The sequence below is a fragment of the Schistocerca americana genome, chromosome 2, assembly GCF_021461395.2.
Source record: "Schistocerca americana isolate TAMUIC-IGC-003095 chromosome 2, iqSchAmer2.1, whole genome shotgun sequence".
Classification (NCBI taxonomy): Eukaryota; Metazoa; Arthropoda; class Insecta; order Orthoptera; family Acrididae; genus Schistocerca; species Schistocerca americana.
This window is the reverse complement of record NC_060120.1, coordinates 308,678,732-308,700,740: the sequence shown is the minus strand read 5'-3', so window position 1 is coordinate 308,700,740 and position 22,009 is coordinate 308,678,732. Positions and strand designations below refer to the sequence as shown.

At 43.7% G+C, this 22,009-nt stretch overlaps 1 protein-coding gene across 1 annotated transcript in view; it reads left to right on the top strand.

Moving 5' to 3' along the window:
- Nucleotides 1-22,009, top strand: part of LOC124593980 (beta-1,4-N-acetylgalactosaminyltransferase bre-4-like) — a gene marked incomplete at its 5' end in the record, with an annotated part of 94,127 nt that overhangs the window by 55,043 nt on the left and 17,075 nt on the right. Inside the window, 2 exons of the mRNA XM_047132332.1 lie at nucleotides 16,025-16,276; nucleotides 21,584-21,767. Of these exons, the coding sequence (XP_046988288.1) occupies nucleotides 16,025-16,276; nucleotides 21,584-21,767 (436 nt within the window). The remainder of the gene's footprint in view (nucleotides 1-16,024; nucleotides 16,277-21,583; nucleotides 21,768-22,009) is intronic.

The following is a 22,009-nucleotide window of genomic DNA, read 5'->3' as shown; positions in this document are numbered from 1 at the left end:
ACAACTTCACCTCTGATTGCAATACTTCATCACTATCAAAGTGAACTCCTCGAAGGTGTTCTTTCTGTTTTTCAAACAGATGAAAATCGGGTGGGACCAAGTCGGTAATGTATGGAGGACCATAAATGACAGTGAACGCAAGAAGGCGTCGGATTGTTATGGATGTCGCAGAGCTCGTGTGTGGTCTGGCGTTGTCACGCTGAAGAAGAGAGTGCTCCATAAGTAGACGAACTCTTCGAATACGTGCTATTTGTTTCCTGACTGTCTCGCATGGACCAACATAACTACGTTACAAAACCACATCACACGCTACAATTAGCAGTCCTACACCGGCAGAGGTTTGGTTGCCACTTGGGTCAGCGAAGAAGAAGTCGACCGAGTAAAACGCATGACACGCTAGCAGAGCTGGGCACAAGAAAGTTGATCCGTTAATCGTTAATTAACGAAGTTAACTTTTCGACTAACGAATTAAATTTTAAGCTAATTTTAAAAAAAGTTAACGGGCACTTAACTTCCATTAACTTTGTGTCCGTTAATTGTTAATTAAGTACCTGCTATTTATGACGAAAATGACGCCGTGCCACCCGCGGAAGTGATGTTCTGACAAGTTAGGGTCGTGCAGGTGTGTGGCTACGGCAGGGTGCGCGCAGTTTATGTAAACCGTCGACTGCAAGCGAGAATAATTAGCTGTTGGCTGTTCTTCTTTGTTTGCTTACCAAGTTCGCGTTAATCACTACTTTTTGTTTGTGGAAACTACATCGTGGCTGGAAATGTTTTACAACAATCGAGTGAAAGTAGTAAGAATACGAGTGGAGATAGTTACAGCAGCTTTGAGTCATGGAACCGCCAAAAGTTCAGAAGGACAGAAATACTGTAAGCGACTGTGGCGCAAGCTTCAATAACGAAGACGAGGCGGAAGATTTTTTACGTGTCATCCAATCTAAAGAGAAACATAGTAGCATCACATCTGAAAAAAGTAAAGCCTACAGTGTAGTCAAAACGTGGCTGGACCTGAAATCAAGACTCATTCAACTATGCGATATTTCTTGCGGAGTGGGTTTTAGTGAATTTAGTCTTTAAATATAATACCCCTATATCTTCAAGTGCTGCAGACACAGACATTTTTCTGTGTGCAAAGACATATGTTGATATTCATGGAGGGAAATAAGCGCTGTCTTATTCTCCGGTATTTTATTCTCCCGTGATTTAACTGTGATAACTAAATAATTGTAAAACTAACTGATTATATGATTAACCTGTTATTTTTATCTTAGATTTCGTACCTAAACTTCCCAGCAGAAAAAAAAAAAATTAAGCAACAGCAATACGTTTGGTTTAGATGCTCATATCACTACACCAACAACATAAAGTTTACGATTAAAGAGTTAACGATTAATTTCCGATAAATCTCATGTAAAGCAACGTCTTAACGTTTAATGAAGCTAACTTTTTTAGTAACGGATTAGCATTAGCGAAATTAACTTTTATGCGTATAATACCTCAACCGATATTGAGAACAGAATAAAAAAAATTCGGAGACATTACATTTTAGGACGCCCTCGTACGAAACGAACTATTGAGGGGAAAAAACAAAGATGCCGTTAAAGCGAAAATAATTGGCGAATAATTGTATGTAGATGAAAACACAAATTTGTATCGCGTGGTGGGGCACTAGTGAGATGAACAGTGAAGCTTTGGCAGATATGCCGCAGTACGGCCCAACCACCAGCTGAAACCTCCAGACCGAGAGAGCCAATATCCGAGGCCAAGGGAGAGCCGCCCCTCCCCTAGCTCTCAGGAAAAGGAAAAGTATAGTGTACTGCGTTGAACTGGGGGCATGGAAACTACGGAGAGGCTTCGTCCCCGACGTAGCCCTCAGTGGTTCACAACCCCACAGCAGTCCACCGCCCCGCACCGAACCCAGGGTTACTGTGCGGTTCGGCCCCCCCGGAACATCTCTCACCAGGCGAGTGTAACCACAGTGTTTGCGTGGTAGAGTAATTACGGTGTACGCTTACGTGGAGACAGTGTTTGCGTAGCAATCATCGACATAATGTAACTGAGGCGGAATAAGGGAACCATCCCGCAGATGGAAAACCGCCTTAAAAATCATCCACAGACGGGCCGGCACACCTTCCCGCCCGGAAAGCAGTCCGTTAGACCGCACGGCTAACAGGACGGGCAAGAAAAAAAAACAAAAGTGTAGTCACGTGCATTTCTTTCATGAAAACCGAGCGAGGTGGCACAGTGGTTAGCACACTGGTCTCTCATTCGGGAGCACGACGATTCAATCCCATCTCCGGCCATCCTGATTTAGGACTTCCGTGGTTTCGCTAAATTCTTTCAGGCAAATGCCGGGATGGTTCCTTCGAAAGGGCACTGCCGGTTTCCTTCCCCATCCTTTCATAACCTCGATCGCGGTCCTCTGGTTTGGAGCCGAGTGGAAGGCTTAAACCAGAGGCTCAGACGATTCTGCGGAGATCTGGGGTGCAAATTTCTCGACCTCCGCTATCGGGTGGAGAAATGTAGGGTCCCCCTGAATAGGTCAGGCTTGCACTACACGCCGGAAGCGGCTACAAGGGTAGCGGAGTACGTGTGGAGTGCACATGGGGGTTTTTTAGGTTAGAGAATTCCCTCCCTAGGCCCGACAAGACGCCTCCTGAGACGCGGCAAGGTAGGAGTAGGCAAAATGCAACAGGGAATAACAATATTAATGTGCTAATAGTAAACTGCAGGAGCGTCTATAGAAAGGTCCCAGAACTGCTCTCATTAATAAACGGTCACAACGCCCATATAGTACTAGGGACAGAAAGTTGGCTGAAACCAGACGTAAACAGTAATGAACTCTTGAACTCAGATTGGAATGTATACCGCAGAGACAGGCTGGACAGTGAAGGGGGAGGCGTGTTTATAGCGATAAGAAGTGCAATAGTATCGAAGGAAATTGACGGAGATCCGAAATGTGAAATAATTTGGGTGAAGGTTGCATGGGGGCTTAATTAAATATGTTGAAAATACTTTTTAATTTTCGTAGCTGTATGTCCGATTACGCTGTTTCGTAAACGGTTGGCCCTGACTAGTATTATTACGCTATCTGACTGCAAAGAACAACAACAAGAATGAAATGAAATTTTCGTTAACACAATTAATTAATTAAGTCCCCAGCAACTATAAAACCTACAAAACCCAAGCACAAATGTAATTGTTCTGTGTGTGGGAGTGTGACTCAACGTACACATCTGGCACGGTTCTTCTTCAACAAGACAAGAATTTTTAAATACCAATTATACTGACGTGATAAAAGAAAATTAGAAATACCATAATTGCTCAAGGAAAGTAGAATTACACTCTAATACAAGAACACACGCCAGATGCTTTGTTGACTGAACCTGTAATGACGCATTATTTAGGACACTAAAATAAAAACAAACTGAGTTAATTACCTCATTTATATTGATGAAAATAATTCTAATCCTTACATTATATCTCAACCAGAACTCTCCAATATCACATCTCAGCAAGCACTGCCTAATAGCACATCTCAACAAACACTCTCTGCTACAACATCTCAGCACAGACTACCACGAGACCTCGACAGGCACTGACTACTACGAGTTCTTAACAGGCACCGTGGAGGCGGCTTAATAATACTCTTTGGCGCAATCTCTGGCGCAGTGGCTCAGTGTAGCCACCTTTCAAGGTCACGGTTAAAGCAGGCTCAGACATGGTAATTGGATGTCTCTATAGGCCCCCTGGCTCAGCAGCTGTTGTGGCTGAGCACCTGATGGATAATTTGGAAAATATTTAGAGTAGATTTCCTCACCATGTTATAGTTCTGGGTGGAGATTTTAATTTGCCGGATATAGACTGGGAGACTCAAACGTTCATAACGGGTGGCAGAGACAAAGATTCCAGTGAAATTTTTTTAAGTGCTTTATCTGAAAACTACCTTGAGCAGTTAAACAGAGAACCAACTCGTGGCGATAAGATATTAGACCTTCTAGTGACAAACAGACCCGAACTATTTGAAACAGTTAACGCAGAACAGGGAATCAGCGATCATAAAGCGGTTACGGCATCGATGATTTCAGCCGTAAATAGAAATACTAAAAAAGGTAGGAAAATTTTTCTGTTTGGCAAAAGTGACAAAAAGCAGGTTACAGAGTACCTGACGGCTCAACACAAATGTTTTGCCTCAAGTACAGATACTGTTGAGGATCAGTGGACAAAGTTCAAAACCATCGTACAATATGCGTTAGATGAGTATGCGGCAAGCAAGATCGTAAGAGATGGAAAAGAGCCACCGTGGTACAACAACAGAGTTAGAAAACTGCTGCGGAAGCAAAGGGAACTTCACAGCAAACATAAACATAGCCAAAGCCTTGCAGACAAACAAAAAGTACGCGAAGCGAAATGTAGTGTGAGGAGGGCAATGCGAGAGACGTTCAATGAATTCGAAAGTAAAGTTCTATGTACTGACTTGGCAGAAAATCCTGAGAAATTTTGGTCTTATGTCAAAACGGTAGGTGGATCAAAACAAAATGTCCAGACACTCTGTGACCAATATGGTGCTGAAACAGAGGATGACAGACTAAAGGCCGAAATACTAAGTGTCTTTTTCCAAAGTTGTTTCACAGAGGAAGATTGCACTGTAGTTCCTTCTCTAGATTGTCGCACAGATGACAAAATGGTAGATATTGAAATAGACGACAGAGGGATAGAGAAACAATTAAAAGCGCTCAAAAGAGGAAAGGCCGCTGGACCTGATGGGGATACCAGTTCGATTTTACACAGAGTACGCGAAGGAACTTCCCGCCCCCCCCCCCCCCCCCCCCTTCTTGCAGCGGTGTACCGTAGGTCTCTAGACGAGCGTAGCGTTCCAAAGGATTGGAAAAGGGCACAGGTCATCCCCGTTTTCAAGAAGGGACGTCGAACACATGTGCAGAACTTTAGACCTATATCTCTAATGTCGATCAGTTGTAGAATTTTGGAACACGTATTATGTTTGAGTATAATGACTTTTCTGGAGACTATAAATCTACTCTGTAGGAATCAGCATGGGTTTCGAAAAAGACGGTCGTGTGAAACCCAGCTCGCGCTATTCGTCCACGAGACTCGGAGGGCCATAGACACGGGTTCACAGGTAGATGCCGTGTTTCTTGACTTCCGTAAGGCGTTCGATACAGTTCCCCACAGTCGTTTAATGAACAAAGTAAGAGCATATGGAGTATCAGACCAATTGTGTGATTGGGTTGAAGAGTTCCTAGATAACAGAACGCAGCATGTTATTCTCAATGGAGAGGAGTCTTCCGAAGAAAGAGTGATTTCAGGTGTGCCGCAGGGGAGTGTCATAGGACCGTTGCTATTCACAGTATACATAAATGACCTTGTGGATGACATCGGAAGTTCACTGAGGCTTTTTGCAGATGATGCTGTGGTGTATCGAGAGGTTGTAACAATGGAAAATTGTACTGAAATGCAGGAGGATCTGCAGCGAATTGACGCATGGTGCAGAGAATGGCAATTGAATCTCAATGTAGACAAGTGTAATGTGCTGCGTATACATAGAAAGATATATCCCTTATCATTCAGCTACAAAATAGCGGGTCAGCAACTGGAAGCAGTTAATTCCATAAATTATCTGGGAGTACGCATTAGGAGTGATTTAAAATGGAATGATCATATAAAGTTGATCGTCGGTAAAGCAGATGCCAGACTGAGATTCATTGGAAGAATCCCAAGGAAATGCAATCCGAAAACGAAGTAGGTTACAGTACGCTTGTTCGCCCACTGCTTGAATACTGCTCAGCAGTGTGGGATCTGTACCAGATAGGGTTGATAGAAGAGATAGAGAAGGTCCAACGGAGAGCAGCGCGCTTCGTTACAGGATCATTTAGTAATCGCGAAAGCGTTACGGAGATGATAAACTCCAGTGGAAAACTCTGCGGGAGAGACGCTCAGCAGCTCGGTACGGGCTTCTGTTAGTTTCGAGAACATACCTTCACCGAAGTGACTGCTCCCTCCTATGTATATCTCGCGAAGAGACCATGAGGATAAAATCAGAGAGGTTAGAGCCCACACAGAAGCATACCGACAATCCTTCTTTCCACGAACAATACGAGACTGTAATAGAAGGGAGAACCGATAGAGGTACTCAGGGTACCCTCCGCCACACACCGTCAGGTGGCTTGCGGAGTATGGATGTAGATGTAGAACCTGAGCTTGTGCTCCGTCTCTAATGACCTCATTGTCGACGGGACATTAAACATTAATCTCCTCTTCCTCCCATGAAAATGATTGGAAAATTGGCATTACGCATGTCTTTTAAAGGATCGGAACTGGATTTTTTTTTAACGACTACTTCAAAGTCGCTGTTCATCTTCCAAAATACAGGGTATACGAAAAAGAAACATCCGATTTGGCACGGCTATGATTCTGAAAGTAATAACCATATACAATAAATTGTTTTTTTGATGAACGGTAAACACAAACTTTTTTCAAACCTTTTCATCTATGTTCAGTATGCCCCCTTCAAGATGCACGGCGTATTTCAAGGCGGTATTGCAATTGTTCCCTCACTGCTGTGAGATGTCTTGAGTTACAGCTTCCACAGCTGCTGTTATGCTATGTCTCAATTCATTCATTGTTGTTGGTAATGGAGCCACATCAACAGTCTTTTATAAACCCCCACAAGAAATAATCACATATAGCCAGGTCCGGTGACCTTGGCGGCAAGTAATGTAAGGCAGAATCATTTTGTTCAGTGCGAGCGACCCATCGTTGAGTAATTCTTTGATTTAAAAACTCCCGCATTTCGAGATGCCAGTGTGGCGGTGCCCCATTCTGTTGGTAAATGAATTTGTTCGAATCAGTCTCCAACTATGGGAAAAGTTCTCAAGCATATCGCGATATGTGCTTCCTGAAACAATGTTATCGGCAAAGAAAAATGGACCATACACCTTTTCCCGTGAAACTGCATAAAACACATTAAATTTTGGAGAGCCCCTCTCATGTGGTTGTTACTTACCTCATTCTCGCATTATGAAGGTTCACCTTTCCATTTAAATGGATTGTTGCCTCATCACTAAACTCTAAGCGTGGAAGAAAACTGTCATCCTCTATCTTGCCAAGAACGAACTTACAGAACTCTACACATTGTTCTTAGTCACCTGACGAAGAGCTTGCAGTAGCTGAATTTTTTTACGATTTCGTGTGTAAACGTCGACGCAACACACGCCAGACGGACATCGGGGACATTTTGAGCTGTCGAGCTGCACGGCGAACGTATTTCTGCGGACTCCTTATGAAACTATGGCTGATACGTTCGACGTCTGTGTCATTCACTTGGGGACGGCCCGGCGATTTGCCTTCACACAAACAACCTGTTTCTGGGAATTGTTAATGTCATCGTCTAATGCTCTGTGCTGTAGGAGGATCCACTCCATACCTTGTACGAAAGTCACACTGAACAGTTATTACTGACCCGCATTGCGCAAAACTTAGACCATAAATGGCTTTCTGTTGTCCTGGCTCCATTTTTACGAGATTGAAGTGATAGCACACTGCTGTTACCTAGCGGGAACCATGTAAAACTTGAGAGCTTGCTCATTCCAGTAGTACGTTGTTCACGCACATATCTCAAATAACATAAGTCATAATCTTTTTTAATCGGGTGATTCTTTTTGATGCACCATGTATTAAAGACTCTTCACGCCTCAGGTCTCGCTCTCTTCCGACCTGTACATCTTCAAGTAAGTCAGCTGATCGGCTAACTTACACTGTGTAAAGGTTGTAATGATGTCCTCAGTGCTTAATGTTCAGTGATCTGTGTTCGAAACAGAAATTGATAATTTATTTTATATACGTTGCATCGAATCCCTGATCCACGTCTAGTTATAAAATATTACTTGCCTTGTTATTTCTTGGCGGCCTCGTTCGCTCTTCTATGGGATACGATGCCTGTCTCGGATCCTATTTCTGATACGAAGAAACATTAACTGGTGAAAGGATTGTGTCATTCACGTTGCTTCCAAAGATTATTCAGTGAAGTAAAGTTTCAGAACTTTGAAACAGCTGTGTTCACTGTTATTTGCGCATACTGAACTATTAACAGAAGATACTGCTGGCTTCAGCAGTATTATGAAACACGTTAGTTCTATTTGCTATAGCCCTTTCGCCAAGACATAATTTTCCTTCCAATATTGTCCGCTTAAAAATACTCCCCCGCCAAGACTGCGCAACCAAGAAAAGCAGAGACCGAATATACAGCGTGAACATTAATAATACCGACAAAGTGCAGGGACACATTCATCACTGGAAATGGAGGAAAAAACGCCCTATGAACATGTGTCCGGAAATGCATCATTGCCACGGTAGTTAGCTCTGACGAATGATGGTCTCTGACCACCTTCTGTGTTGCAGGCTGTCATTGACGTAGGGTACTGTAAGAATGGTCCGGCATTCTGTATCTACATCCATACTTAGCAAACCACCGTGAGGTGCATGGTAGAGAGTAACGTCCTATTGTACTAGTTATTAGGGTTTCTTCCTGTTCCATTCTCGTATGGAGCGCGAGAAGAATTATTGTTAGGATGCCTGTGTTCGTGCATATTCCCATCTTGTCCTCTCCCCCTCCCCCTGTACAAGACGCACGTCATCCGTACAAGACGCAGACTGTCCAATATTAAAACAGGACAACCTACCATCAGCAAAGTAAGTGCATTTAAGTATCTTGGAAGCACAATAACTGAAGAATTGAGACGTCACCAGGAGGTGAAAACTCGAATTCCCATAGCGAAGGAGGCATTCAACAGAAAGGAGACTTATGTGGCAAGTTAGATGAAGGTCTAAGGAAAAGGCTTGGCAAATGTTTTGTCTGGAATGTGGCATTATATTGGGCAGAAACATGGACGCTGAGACGAGAGGATGAAAAAAGGTTAGAAGCATTTGAGATGTGGATGTGGAGGAGAATGGAGAGAATAAGCTGGATGGAAAGAGTGAATAATGTAAGAGTATTGGAAAGGGTTGGTGAGAGATGATGTCTGCTGAAGGTTGTAAGAGAAAGGAAAAAGAACTGGTTGGGACATTCACTGAGAAGGGAGTGCTTGCTAGTTGATGCTTCAGAACGATTGGTTTGTGAGAGAAGACGGAGAGGAAGAAGGAGATACCAGATGATAGACAACATAAAGGGAAGAGGAAATTAATGCAGACCAGAAGAGGATGGCAGAAGACCGGACAACCTGGAGAACTACCATGTGAAAACCTGCCTTTTGGCAGATCGACGACGACGATGACGATGACGATGACGACGACGACGACGACGACGACGACGACGACGACGACGACGTCATCTGTAGTAAATCAGGCTTTTTGTAGGTGATAGTTATCTACAGGGTGCGTCAAAAATATGTATACACACTTTGAAGCGTCATAGAAAATTTATTTCCCGTTCTACAATGTTAAATTTCTGGAAATGGAAAGCTTAAAGTCCAATTGGAAAAATAAATGTACTTTGCAAATGCGATTAATGTTCAAACTGGTGGCACTCAGCATCTATATATTTCTGAGTACCAGTCACCACTGATTCCGTACATCGTACCAAAGTGGCCAATGAGATTCCTGCGCACACTGCCTGAATCTCATTCCAAAGTGTGTCCAGGTTACGTGGTTTACGTTTGTACACCTCATCTTTTACTGTGCCCCATAAGAAGAAATCCAGTGGCGTGGGGTCTGGAGAGCGTGCAGGAAACTCGATTGGTCTCCTGCGTCCTATCCACTGGCCTGGCACATTGTGATCCAGGTATGCTCGTACGTCCCTATGATAGTGCGGCGGGGCGCCATCTTGTTGGAAATAAAACTCTTGATTACCCTATAATGCTCGAATGGCAGGGAATATGGAGTCAGTAATCATTGTTAGGTACGTTTCTCCAGTAACAGTACCTTCAAAGCGGAAAGGCCCAATGAGTCCCCTTGCAGACAAACCACGCCACACATTTACACCAGGCAAATTCACAGCCTTTTCAACTGTAATGTGAGGATTATCTTCAGCCCAGAACACACAATTGTGCCTATTGGCAGTTCCATTGAGTTTGAATTGGGCTTCATCCGACCAAATTATGCTACCCATAAATCCTGGTTCCTATCTCACAATCTCCTGAACCCATTCACAAAATTCTAACCTTCGATCTGGATCGTCGTCACTTAGCTGTTGCACCAGCCTTGGAATGTACACACGAAACTTGCCTTTCTTCAGACTGTGTAGCACGCTACCTGCACTTAGATTACTCTCACGTGCCGCTTGCCTTGAAGATTTTTGAGGGGAACGCTGAAACAGTTCCAAGACCGCAGTTGTGGAATCATCACTTGTAGCTGTGCGAGGTCGCCGTGATCGACCTTTATGCACATCACACACTGTTCCATGAATTTCGAATTTTTCTCGTAGACGTGTAATTGTTAACTTTGAAGGTGGTTCTGCACCATACTCATTTCTCCACTGTCTTCGAACCGCAGCTACATTTTCAAACTTCCAGTACCACTTAATTATCTGCTTCCGCGCTTCAAAGCTCAAACGCACGTCCGACATGTTGCAGTTACTTCCTTGCCACTGCTGCCACCAGTTGAAGAAACATAACATTACTTTCTCACAGATATTTAACCTTTTAGAACGGGAAATAAATTGTCTATGACATTTCAGTGTGTGTGTTCATTTTTTTGACGCACACTGTGTAATGAAGTACAGGGTGACAATTATTGAACTATATGCAATAAAATCGTCATAACTTCTGAATTGTTGGCATTAGGACGTTAAAACTGCATGGCTGGCCGCGAGTGATGATGAGAATTAGTATGGTTTGAATTAGTGATGAAAACCACTTTCATTTGGATGGGTTGGTCAATAAGCAAAATTGGCGCGTTTGGGGGACTGAGAATCGGCATTTCCCGATCGAGAAGTATCGTCACCCTCAACGGGTGACTGGGTGATGTGCAATGTACAGTCACGGAATTATGGGTGCGATATTTTGTGATGGCACCGTGACTACCGAATGGTACGTGAAGATTTTGGAAAATGATTTCATCCCTATTATCCAGAGTGACCTGGATTTCGACAAGTGTGGTTAATGCGAGACGGAGCTCGACTCCATGGAAGCAAGAGTGTGTTTGATGTTCTGGAGGACTCTTAGGGGACCGCATTCTGGCTCTAGGGTACTCAGAGGCCGCTGGGATGGGCCTCGATTGGCCGCCATATTCCTCGGATCTGAACACATGCGACTCCTTTTTGTGGGTCTGTATTGAAGACAAAGTGTACACCAAATAACTTCAAAAGCATTGCTGAGATGAAACAGCAATTCAGGAGGTCATCGACAGCATCGATGTTCAGACACTTCAGCTGGTCATGCAGAATTTCGCTATTCGTCTCCGCCACATCATCACCAATGAGGGCAGGCATATCGAACATGCCATAACGTAAATCCGAATATTTGTAGTGACATTTACATGTTGAATAAAGTGTGTACACGCCGTAGTTTGTAACTATTTTTTTTTCTTCATATAGTTCAATGATTGTCACCCATCACTATCTGAGAGAAGCTGCATAAATATTCAGCCAGATCTTGATAAGATTTCAACGTGGTGCGAGACTGGCAACTTCCTCTAAATGTTCAGAAATGTAAAAACAGAAAAACTTAGTATCCTATGACTATAATATCAGCGAGCCACTGCTGGAATCGGCCAACTCATACAAGTACCTGGGTGTAACAATTTGTAGGGATGTGAAATGGACTGACCTCATAGTTTGAATCGTGGGTAAAGCAGGTGGTAGACTTCGGTTTATTTGCAGAATCTTGGGGAAGTCCAGTCAGGGAGTGCAAAGGCAATTGCTTAAAAATCACTTAGGTGACATTCTAGAATATTGCTCATGTGTGTGGGACCCGTACCAGATAGGACTAATGTGGGATATTGAATGTATACAGAGAGGGGAGCAAGAATGGCACAGGTTTGTTTAGTCATTGGGATAGTGTGACAGAGATACTGAAGAAACTAAACTGGCAAACTCTTGAAGACAAGCGTAAACTATCCCGACTGAACGAGTCTGTGGACTGGTTAGCACACTCGACTCGCACTCGGAACGATGAGGGTTCAAACCCGCGTCCGGTCATCTTGATTTACACAGAATTGTGCAGTATACACAATGTTGTGTGTGTTGCACAATTACGAGCAGTGATATACTGTTGCAAATTAGTGAATACGTAAAGTCTTCAACTTTTGTAGTCCTGTCGTCCTCAGTTGGCTGTCTAATTAGTACTGAATGAAACACAATTTTCGTGCCATATGCACTGAAGAACAGCGGCAGAAATGGAACCAAAACACCGCATGTAGAAAAACAACGACGAAACCTGTAAGTAGAACCTTAAATTATTACCACATCAAAGAGACGCCAAGGGGCCAGAACTGTTTATGCCCTTGTATATACATCGTCTCAAAATGTAAACTAAATAATGTAAACAAAAACATGTTCATCTTGTAGGCCACTGAAGGTGCCTTGCAAAGTATAAAGGCGAAACGTTTATGGCACGAAAAAATGTTTCATTCAGTTGTAATTAGACGCTCCAAAAGTAAAAATTACCAGCGTACTGTAATACCAGAACCTTCAAACACACCATTATATCGAGAATCATCTAAATGACCGTCTACATTATTCGGAGTATCACTATCGTTAATGAAATCCGCGGTTCCAGCATTGATAAACCTCGACGAAGTGTCATTGCAAATGAACGAGCGATATAAGGAAAGCGTAGAACGCAAAGAGAAGTTTTAACTCGAATTACGACGCTGTAAACAATACTACTGTGCCATTTGTTGACGCATTTTGTTACTAAATATGCGTAAAACGTGCAACTCTGACCAAACCTGTCAAAGTAACGTTAGTGTTTTGCACGATATTGGATGTAGCCGCCGGTAAAATTTACGGGCATTGTGAAATTTAAAATTTTCCCAGCAAACTAAATATTCAAAAAGATTTCGGGCTTGCAGCCGGTCGTCGTTAGCTTCCATCCACGATATTTCGACTGGACAACTGCCAGCCATCCTCAGGTGAGCCATCGAAGACTGACGAAGACGCCCTCCGTCCCGCAATATGTAGCATGCATCGAGTATTCCGCGTATGCGTCAAAATCATATTGACAGACGAACCACACCGCACGCCAGCAGCGCCCTCGCTGGTGGAACTGCAGAACTCAGCTGTCGCCATGGATAGCCCCTTGTCTCCCATCGTGGCCAACCTTTTTATGGAGGATTTTGAGGAGAGAGCACTTGAATCAGCAGCCCTCAAACCAACTGTTTTTTTTTGGAGGTACGTGGATGACACTTTCGTAGTGTGGCCTCATGGAGAAGAAAAATTAATGATGTTTTTAGATCACCTCAACTCCATTCATGAGAACATTCGGTTTACCATGGAATTAGAGAAAAATGGTTGCCTCCCTTTCTTGGATGTGCTAGTTCGACGGAAGAGTGATGGCTCTCTGGGGCATTCAGTTTATCGAAAGCCCACACATAGTGATCTGTATTTAGATTCGTCCAGCTGCCATCACTCATCGCAAACAATGAGTGTACTTAAAGCACTTGTACACACAGCGCAGGCAGTGTCAGATGCAGATAGTTTGCCTGAAGAGCTTGCTCATCTGAAGAGGGTTTTCAAAGAGAATGGATATTCGACAAGGCAAATTAGCAATGCACTTACAATTAAGCCAAAGAAACAGGGAGTGGAGAAAGAAGAGAGCACGCCTACTAAATCTTTAGCTTTTCTTCCCTTTGTTGGCAACATCTTCAAAATTGCAAGAATCCTCCACGGTTTCGAAGTGAAAGTGATTTTCCGTCCACCATCGAAGGTTTCCGACCTGATGGTATCAATGAAAGACGATCTGGTATTGCGGAAGGCGGGAATTTATAAAAATACCTTGTCAGTGTGGCATGTCATATATAGGACAAACATTGCGAACGGTAGAAGTACGTTGCTCTGAACATCAACGCTGTACTCGCCTTTTGCAACCTTAAGTCTGCAATTGGTGAGCACTGCATTTCCACTGGACACTCAATGGAGTATGACAAGACAACAATTTTGGCCACAGCAACATCCTTTTGGGACTCTCTCATAAAAGAATCAGTGGCAATTCGAATGACAGACAACCTTATGAACCGTGACAATGGCTACCAGTTAGATAATGTGCGGAACCCCGTCATCTCTAAGATCTGCTCCAGAAGAAGACGTCAGAGTACTCAGATGGCCGCGGCAATTGACAACGCCGAAGACAGCTGAGTTCTGCAGTTCCACCAGCGAGGGCGTTGCCGGCGAGCGGTGTGGTTCGTCTGTCAATATGATTTTGATACATGCGCGGAATACTCGCTGCACACTATATATTGCGGAACGGAGGGCGTCTTCGTCCAGGCAATCATCGTAGGTCGTACCGCTCGCTCCTTCCGGCTCCTCGATTTCTCCCTTACCGTCTGTGCCCGTCCTGTCTGCCTCACCCTCACCCTCACCCCCACCCCCACCCTCACCTACCTTGGCCTCACCATTGACCGTCACCTCACCTGGATCGCTCATCTCCGCTCCATCCAATCCAAAGCCCACAACCGCCTCAGACTCCTCAAACTCCTCTCTGGCCGGACATGGGGGTTGCACCCCTCTACCATCCTCCACACCTACAAATCCTTAATCTGTCCCATCCTCTGTTATGCCAGTCCCGCCTGGATATCTGCCCCCCCCCCCCCCCCAAATTCTATAAATCCCTCCAGATCCTTGAGCATCATGCACTCCGCCTCGCATTCCGTATACGCCTCCCGTCCCCCACGCGGATCCTCTGACCTCATTCCTTTCCCCCATCTGCTCCTGTTCCTCGAACATATCTGCATACTCTACACCTCCCGCCGCCTTGATCCCCCTCACCCCCTGGTTGCTCCTCTCTTCTCCCGTCCCCGCCCCCTGCTACGCCTTCACTGTTGTGTCCCCCCTACCCATCTCTACACCCTTCATCTCCTTTCCCAAGGTGGCTTCCGTCACCTCCCCCTCCCGGATGATGCCCCGTCTCCCTCCATCTATCCCTCCTATCAACTCTGATCCTCAACCCCCCCCCCCCCCTTTCCTCTGGCCTTTCCCTGGGCTCCCTCTTCCCCCCCTTCCATCCTGTTTTCTCCCCACCAAACCTCTCCCTACCTCCCTTCTCCCCCCCCCCAGAATCCTTTTGTATTCCCCTCCTTTGCCTTCCCCACTCCCTGTCGCGTCTGCCCAGCACCCCCCACCCCTCTTATGGGTCCTCATCCTCCATCGGCTCCTTTCCCGCCCGCCCCCCCTTCGCTTTTCCTCTCCTTCCCCCCTGTTTTTTATTTTCCCATCATCTGTCCAGTTTCCCCCCACCTGCTCTCGGCTGTGATATGTCACATTTGCTAACTTTTTAGTGCAGTGTTCCAGTGAATGTTCAGTGTTGTTCGTCTTTCTCGTGTTGCGAACAGAAACCATGCTGTCGCTGGGTGTGAATTTTATGTCTTTTGCGAACAGAAACCAGACTGTCGCCGTGTTTTTTAGTTGTCTGTCTATTGTTTTACCTGTCTGCTTTGTATGTATTTTATTAGCATCATCACCCCTTTGTTCTATGTTTTAAGTTCCATGATGTTACTATTTAATTCTCCGATTTTATCGCCTGTTTTTATTAGTTATTCTCTTCATCTTTGTAACAGTCTGTAGTCTGAAGAGCAGCATACTAAGCTGCTGCCAGCCTGCCCCCTTCGGGGGAATCGAAATTCAATAAAGGAAAGGAAAAAAAAAGTCTTCGTCAGTCTTCGGTGGCTCCTGAGGATGGCTGGCAGTTGTCCAGTCGAGATATCGTGGATGGAAGCTAACGACGATGGCTGCAAGCCCGAAATCTTTTTGAATATTCACGAACATCGATCTTCGTGCGACCCATATGCCCGTAAATTTTACGGGTTCGGCGCATAGTGTGTTGAAGAGAACTGGGGGACTGTCGTGTTGCAGAGGGCCCGCTGAAGGTGTCGCGCGAGTCGGCGTCGCTGGCTTCGCTGCAGGAGGGCCGCGGGCCGGCGTGGCTGCGCGCGCTGTCTGCCGGCGGGCACTTCCGGCCGGCGGGCTGCCGCGCGCGCCACCGCGTCGCCGTCGTCGTGCCGTACCGAGACCGCGCCGCACACCTCGCGCTGCTGCTCACCAACCTGCACCCCCTGCTGCAGAAGCAGCAGCTCGACTACCGCATCGTCGTCGTCGAGCAGGCGGGTAAGCCGCCATCCGCACAGTTAATCGTTACCAGGATTGAATTGAAAATACAGGTTGAGTCAAAAGTCCTTGGACACCTTCATAAGTTGGAAGATTAAACGGAAAATTGAAGTGTGATGATGGGAACATAGGTTTGATATGGGGCCGCAACTTTTGGAGTGAATGTCATTCGTGGCCGCCATTTTGAAATCCGCCATTTTGGATTCGAGTCCTTTTTTTAAATGGGAAGGGGGGTGTATGACACATCATATAACACTCGCTTGAGCTCTGGAATTTAGTGGTGTAATTTGTTTTTGTCTATCTCGTATAGTTTAGAGGTTTTTAATGTTCAAAGTTGGGAAATTATTTTCTTACCGACTCCTACAACACGTGTTCTACGTGTTAGCCATCCCCAGACATGCATCGCCATCGAGGTAACTTTGAACTTTAATAACTTCTAAACTGTACAAGATACACAAAAACAAATTACACCAATCAGTTCCAGACCTCAAGTGAGTGTTATCTGATGTGTCATACACCCCCCCCCCCCCTTCCCATTAAAAAAAAATTGACTTGAATCCAAAATGGCGGCTTTCAAGATGGCGACCATGAATGACATTCACTTCAAAAGTTGCACCCCATGTCAAACTTTTCTTCCCATCATCACATTTCAATTTTACCTTTAATCTTTCAACCTATGAAGGTGTCCAAGTACTTTTGACTCGCCCTGTATTACCAATTATGTGCCCATGATGATGTGATCAAATAGCGTAACACAGTGGCTTGTGGGACTGGGATGTTGAGCCCGGCCCGGATCGTTGACCATAGTAGTTGACCGTACTGTGGAGACATGCTGATTACCAAGAATATTATGACCACCTACCTAATAGCCAGTATGACCATCTTTGGCGTGGATAACAGTGGCAGTGTGTCTTGACGTGGAAGCAGTTAGGCCTGGGAGTCAGTTGGTACCACATCTGTGGCCCCCCCACCCCTTGCGCGCACGCGCACGCACACACACACACACACACACACACACACGTGTGCGTGTGCAGGACTCTTGGGAGTTGCAAACTGTGCAGGACATTCAGCTAGGTATATGCTCTTAAGGAATGCGTATAGTATCATATTGCTGTAACAGTTTGATGAGAACTGATGGAATGTGATTCCATGTAACTGAATGCGAAACAGTCTGTCGTGATGCTTGTTGTAAAACTGGCTATACTTTAAGATGTAGCTGCTGATAGTGCAATAATATGTTTTATGGGCACAGAAAAATTAACATTCAGAGGCTGAATTTGTCAAGTGGTTCTGGGTGGTATAACTGCAATGTCATACACGTTTCAGGAGGGATAGTTTGTTCTAAAGGAGTATGATTTTTATATGCAGACCAGGAATCGAGCAAAATTTGGTTATTTTGACTACCTATTGGCCAGAAGCAGTGCTTGCACCATAATTGTAGTTATCTTACACCCATTTTCCCACTTTTGATTGCTGTGACGTAAATATTCCCTACTGCCCTTGCAAGATCACGCACATGAGAGAGAATTGTAGGGACAGAGCATCCCCAGCTTCTTGCAGCACAATAAATAACTTTCCAGGCAATTTATCATCCAGATTAACAATTGATGTAATTGTATACAAATACATTAAGGCATTGATGTTAGTTGATCTTTGTACAACTCTCTTGGTACCTCTGATTTCCAGGATTCCTTTAATATGCATTTCCTCTTCAACTCACGATTGGTTGGAGTTGAAAACAGATTCCGTACTGAGCAATGGGATAAGGTTGTTTACCTCATCTAAAAGTTTTCGGGCCTATTCCACTGTTTGCTGAGCATTGTCAAGTTGACACTTTGTTCGAAATTTTCAATGCCTTAAGTCTTAAAGTTCTATAGCCCTGTTTGAAGTTATGAAATCGTCCACTGCTTCCCTTGAAATAACTGTAATCTATGTTACATATAATTTGATGTGTATAACATAGTCGGTCATTATCATGCACATTCCATAAATTGTATCGAGTATCTCAAAATGTGCAAATAACAGCTTTTGTAACAAGCATGCGTTGTCCTCCCTTGAATATCTGTAGTTTTTCTTATGCAGTACATGGTCACATTACTGCAAACGTACTGGAAATCTGTTCATAATTTCAGTTTTTTTTACGATGCTGCAGATGATCTTCCATGTGCGTAATTGTATTTTGACCGGCTCCTTGTACCATGTTTGTCCTTTACTATGTTTCACTTGAGATGGCATTTATGGCTCCTTTTCTGGTCAGGACGATGAACAACATGGCTCGACACATGTTCAAACATCACTTTCACTTGTTAAGCATGTATCATCATCATCATCATCATCATCATCATCATCATCATCATCATCATCATCATCATCATCATCATCTGCACAGTTGAGCATACACTACACCCTACATTCCACTGACTCTTCATGCAGAAATGCTAATAGTTCATTTACCACTAATATCTCAGTCCGTGAAATTCCTTGGGTTACTTTCAACTTTGGCAACTGTTGTAGATATAATGCAAGTTTGCTTTTTCGTTGCCATTGCTCTGCTTTGTATCAATACCACTACCAAATAGCACTGTTGTTAATTGCTGACTAAGCTCTTCAACTAGGCTCTGTAGCCTCATGTTGTGCTCACCAATGGGTACCTTGAGTCCCACCCTCTGTTGCCATTAGCAGCCAATATTGTCAGTGATTGGAGATACAGCACTCTCTACTACATCCCACAGAGAATGCAAGTTTATAGGTATCTTCATTACACATTATATTTAATGGTTTTGTATGGTCAAAAAGAGTATTGAGATAGCATCTTTTATTTTAAAAAGGGGACAACTGTGCAAGTCATGAGGGCATTGCCAAACGTTTCTTGGTCAGTTCGTATGTGCAGCATGTTTAACAAAAAGTGTCACAGATTCCTACAGGAGGTAGTATTGATCAAAACTAAATCCTTTAATGATAAGTCTAGAAACGAATACCTGTTACCTGTTAAGATGTGGGCTGTGTTGCATGTGACGAGTTACACTTCACAAAACAGATTAACAGGTTTTGTGCATCACTGATTTCTGTGCAATTAGTTACCATTTCCAATGGAGAACATTACCCTTGCACAAAGGCAATGTCTGTGGTTTATGCAGCACAGTGCACCACACCATTTTCAACAGATTGTACATCACAACAATATTTTGTGGCCAGTGGATTGGTCGAGGTGGTCCACCAGCATGGCCTTCCTGTTCACTGTATCTGGAATTGTTTGATATCTGGGCATGGGGACATTTGAAGGCATCGGTGTATGTCCAACCATAAACTATGTACAAACATTGCAGGAGCGTGTGATGAAAGCGTGTGATGCATCCTGAATGGAACCAGATGCGTTAAAAAAAAGAGGGGGGGGGGCAAATCATTAATAAGAAGGGATGAAGGATGTGTTGGGATGAGTGGTGACCACATGCAGTACTGCGTATAGTGACTGCTTCTACGTGACATAAGGGAATGAGAGGGCAGATTGACCCATATGTCAATGGGTATTGGTTTCCAGATGTACCATTTTAGAGACTTTTCTTTCTAGTTTTGACAAATACAACCCCTTGTAGGAATATGTGACACTTTTTAAACACCCAGTTTTTAAAACTCAGTGAAAGAAAAAGTGGTGTATTATTCACAAAGTGTGGACTAATCTGTGCAAAATTGCTAAGTAGTCCAAGAATTCCTGCTACTTTTAACAGTTTTGCAGTTCTGAGTGTTCATCTTACTGCAAGGTCACACATCACTACTTAGCATTAAACAGACATTTCGAGGGACCAAGTCCTGTGGATAGTAAAGGCCATATCCTTCTGTAAATACCAGTCCTCACCCTCTGAACACACTGTAAAGATCTCACACACATGAACTGAGAGGGCAGAGATATGAAAGTAAGAGATAGCAAACACCTGTAGGCTGAAAAGTAAAGTAGGCATCAGTTCAGAACACACAATGTAATTTGTAGTATGTTCTGTTAATATTATGCTCTGTAGTTATTCTCTGTGATGACACAGTTTCTCGAAGCACATGTTCTGTAAACAGAGCTGATTTAATGCCCAGATGACACAAGAGAAGAGGGGTGCCGAAGTACAAAATTTGTAGACAGAATGTCACATAATTAGTAATGAAAACTGACATGGGTGAAAGTACACAATTGAACACAGGTCTGTAAACAAATGTGCAGTAAAGATCTGCCACTGAATGTGGTATCAAGTATTGTCCTATTTATTAAAAAAATCTGCTTGAGATGTAAACTTTTTGGTAAATCTCCTTCTAATTGGACTAGCATTTCACCCAGGGTCTCCTTTAACTGGAAGTAAATACTTCAGAACATTACATGTGGTGAAAGATGATTCTCAAAGTTCAAGTTGATCAAAACATACGTCAGTTCAAAATGTTGTCAAAAACGACTGTGTGTGCTTTCAGATATAGCCATTGAAAAGGATACAATGAAGGTGGTGGATTTAGAGTCTACTTCAAAAAGATTTTTCTAAATTAAAGGATAAAAATTTTCAATACAGTGTTCTGTCCAAGGAAAAATTGTCATTACATGTAGTGAACAACTGTAGGGATTTAGCATGATATTATTATGGTATTTCTCTTTTGTATCTCTCTCAAATTTGTGTTTTCCTTTCCAGCTACATACATAATAAGTTTCCAAGTCACTTCCAGGGCAAGTGTTTTTATGTAATTATTAACTGTTGAGTTTTCTTCACATGTAACTTGTGAAGTAAAACAGTGTTTTATGTTCAGTATGTAAATATGAGATTAGATTATGTGTTTTGAAATTTCTTTCCCACTTTTTCTGACGGAAAGTGAAAAATTTGTAAATTATGGTATTTAAATTATGAAGTACTAAAATAAAACAAAACATATGTTGTATGTAGCACATGTTTATTGGAGCTAGAACAATATAAAAGATCTAGTTCTTGCTGCTTTGACTAAAAGCTTTTTTGTCACAGAAACAAATGTCTATGTAGGAGAAAAAGAAAAACACACACACACACACACACACACACACACACACACACACACACACACACACACACACACACATTTAGATTTATTTATAAAGGTCTTACGAAGGGGGCAACCCACGTGTGTGTGTGTGTGTGTGTGTGTGTGTGTGTGTGTGTGTGTGTGTGTGTGTGTGTGTGTGTGTGTGTGTGTGAGGGGGGGGGGGGGGGGGAGGGGAGAGAGAGAGAGAGAGAGAGAGAGAGAGAGAGATTGCTAAGTTTTTGTGCACCATTAAGAAATTAATAATTGTGCATGGTGCTTTGTTTTCAGGAAATGGTGCCTTTAATCGTGCCATGCTGATGAACATTGGCTTTGTGGAGGCTCTCAAACTGTATGACTTCCAGTGTTTCATCTTCCATGATGTAGACCTGCTACCAGAGGATGACCGTAACCTGTATACGTGCCCAGAGCAGCCGAGGCACATGTCTGTGGCCATTGATGTCTTCAAGTACAGGTACACCCATTGATCCTAGTCTGAGAGTTAAAGCATGGAAGGAAATAAACATTTGGAAGACCAGTGTCTCTTTAAATATCACAGAGCATGTATAGAACGCATTGGGGAGATTTATTGCTGCATGTTTTCATGCAAAATGACGATTCAGCAGTTCTCAAGTGTGCTGGTGGAGGAATGGAACCTCTATCACAACCTTGTGGCCAGCATAGGAGTACATCGCAGAGCATGCAGTGCTGCCCATG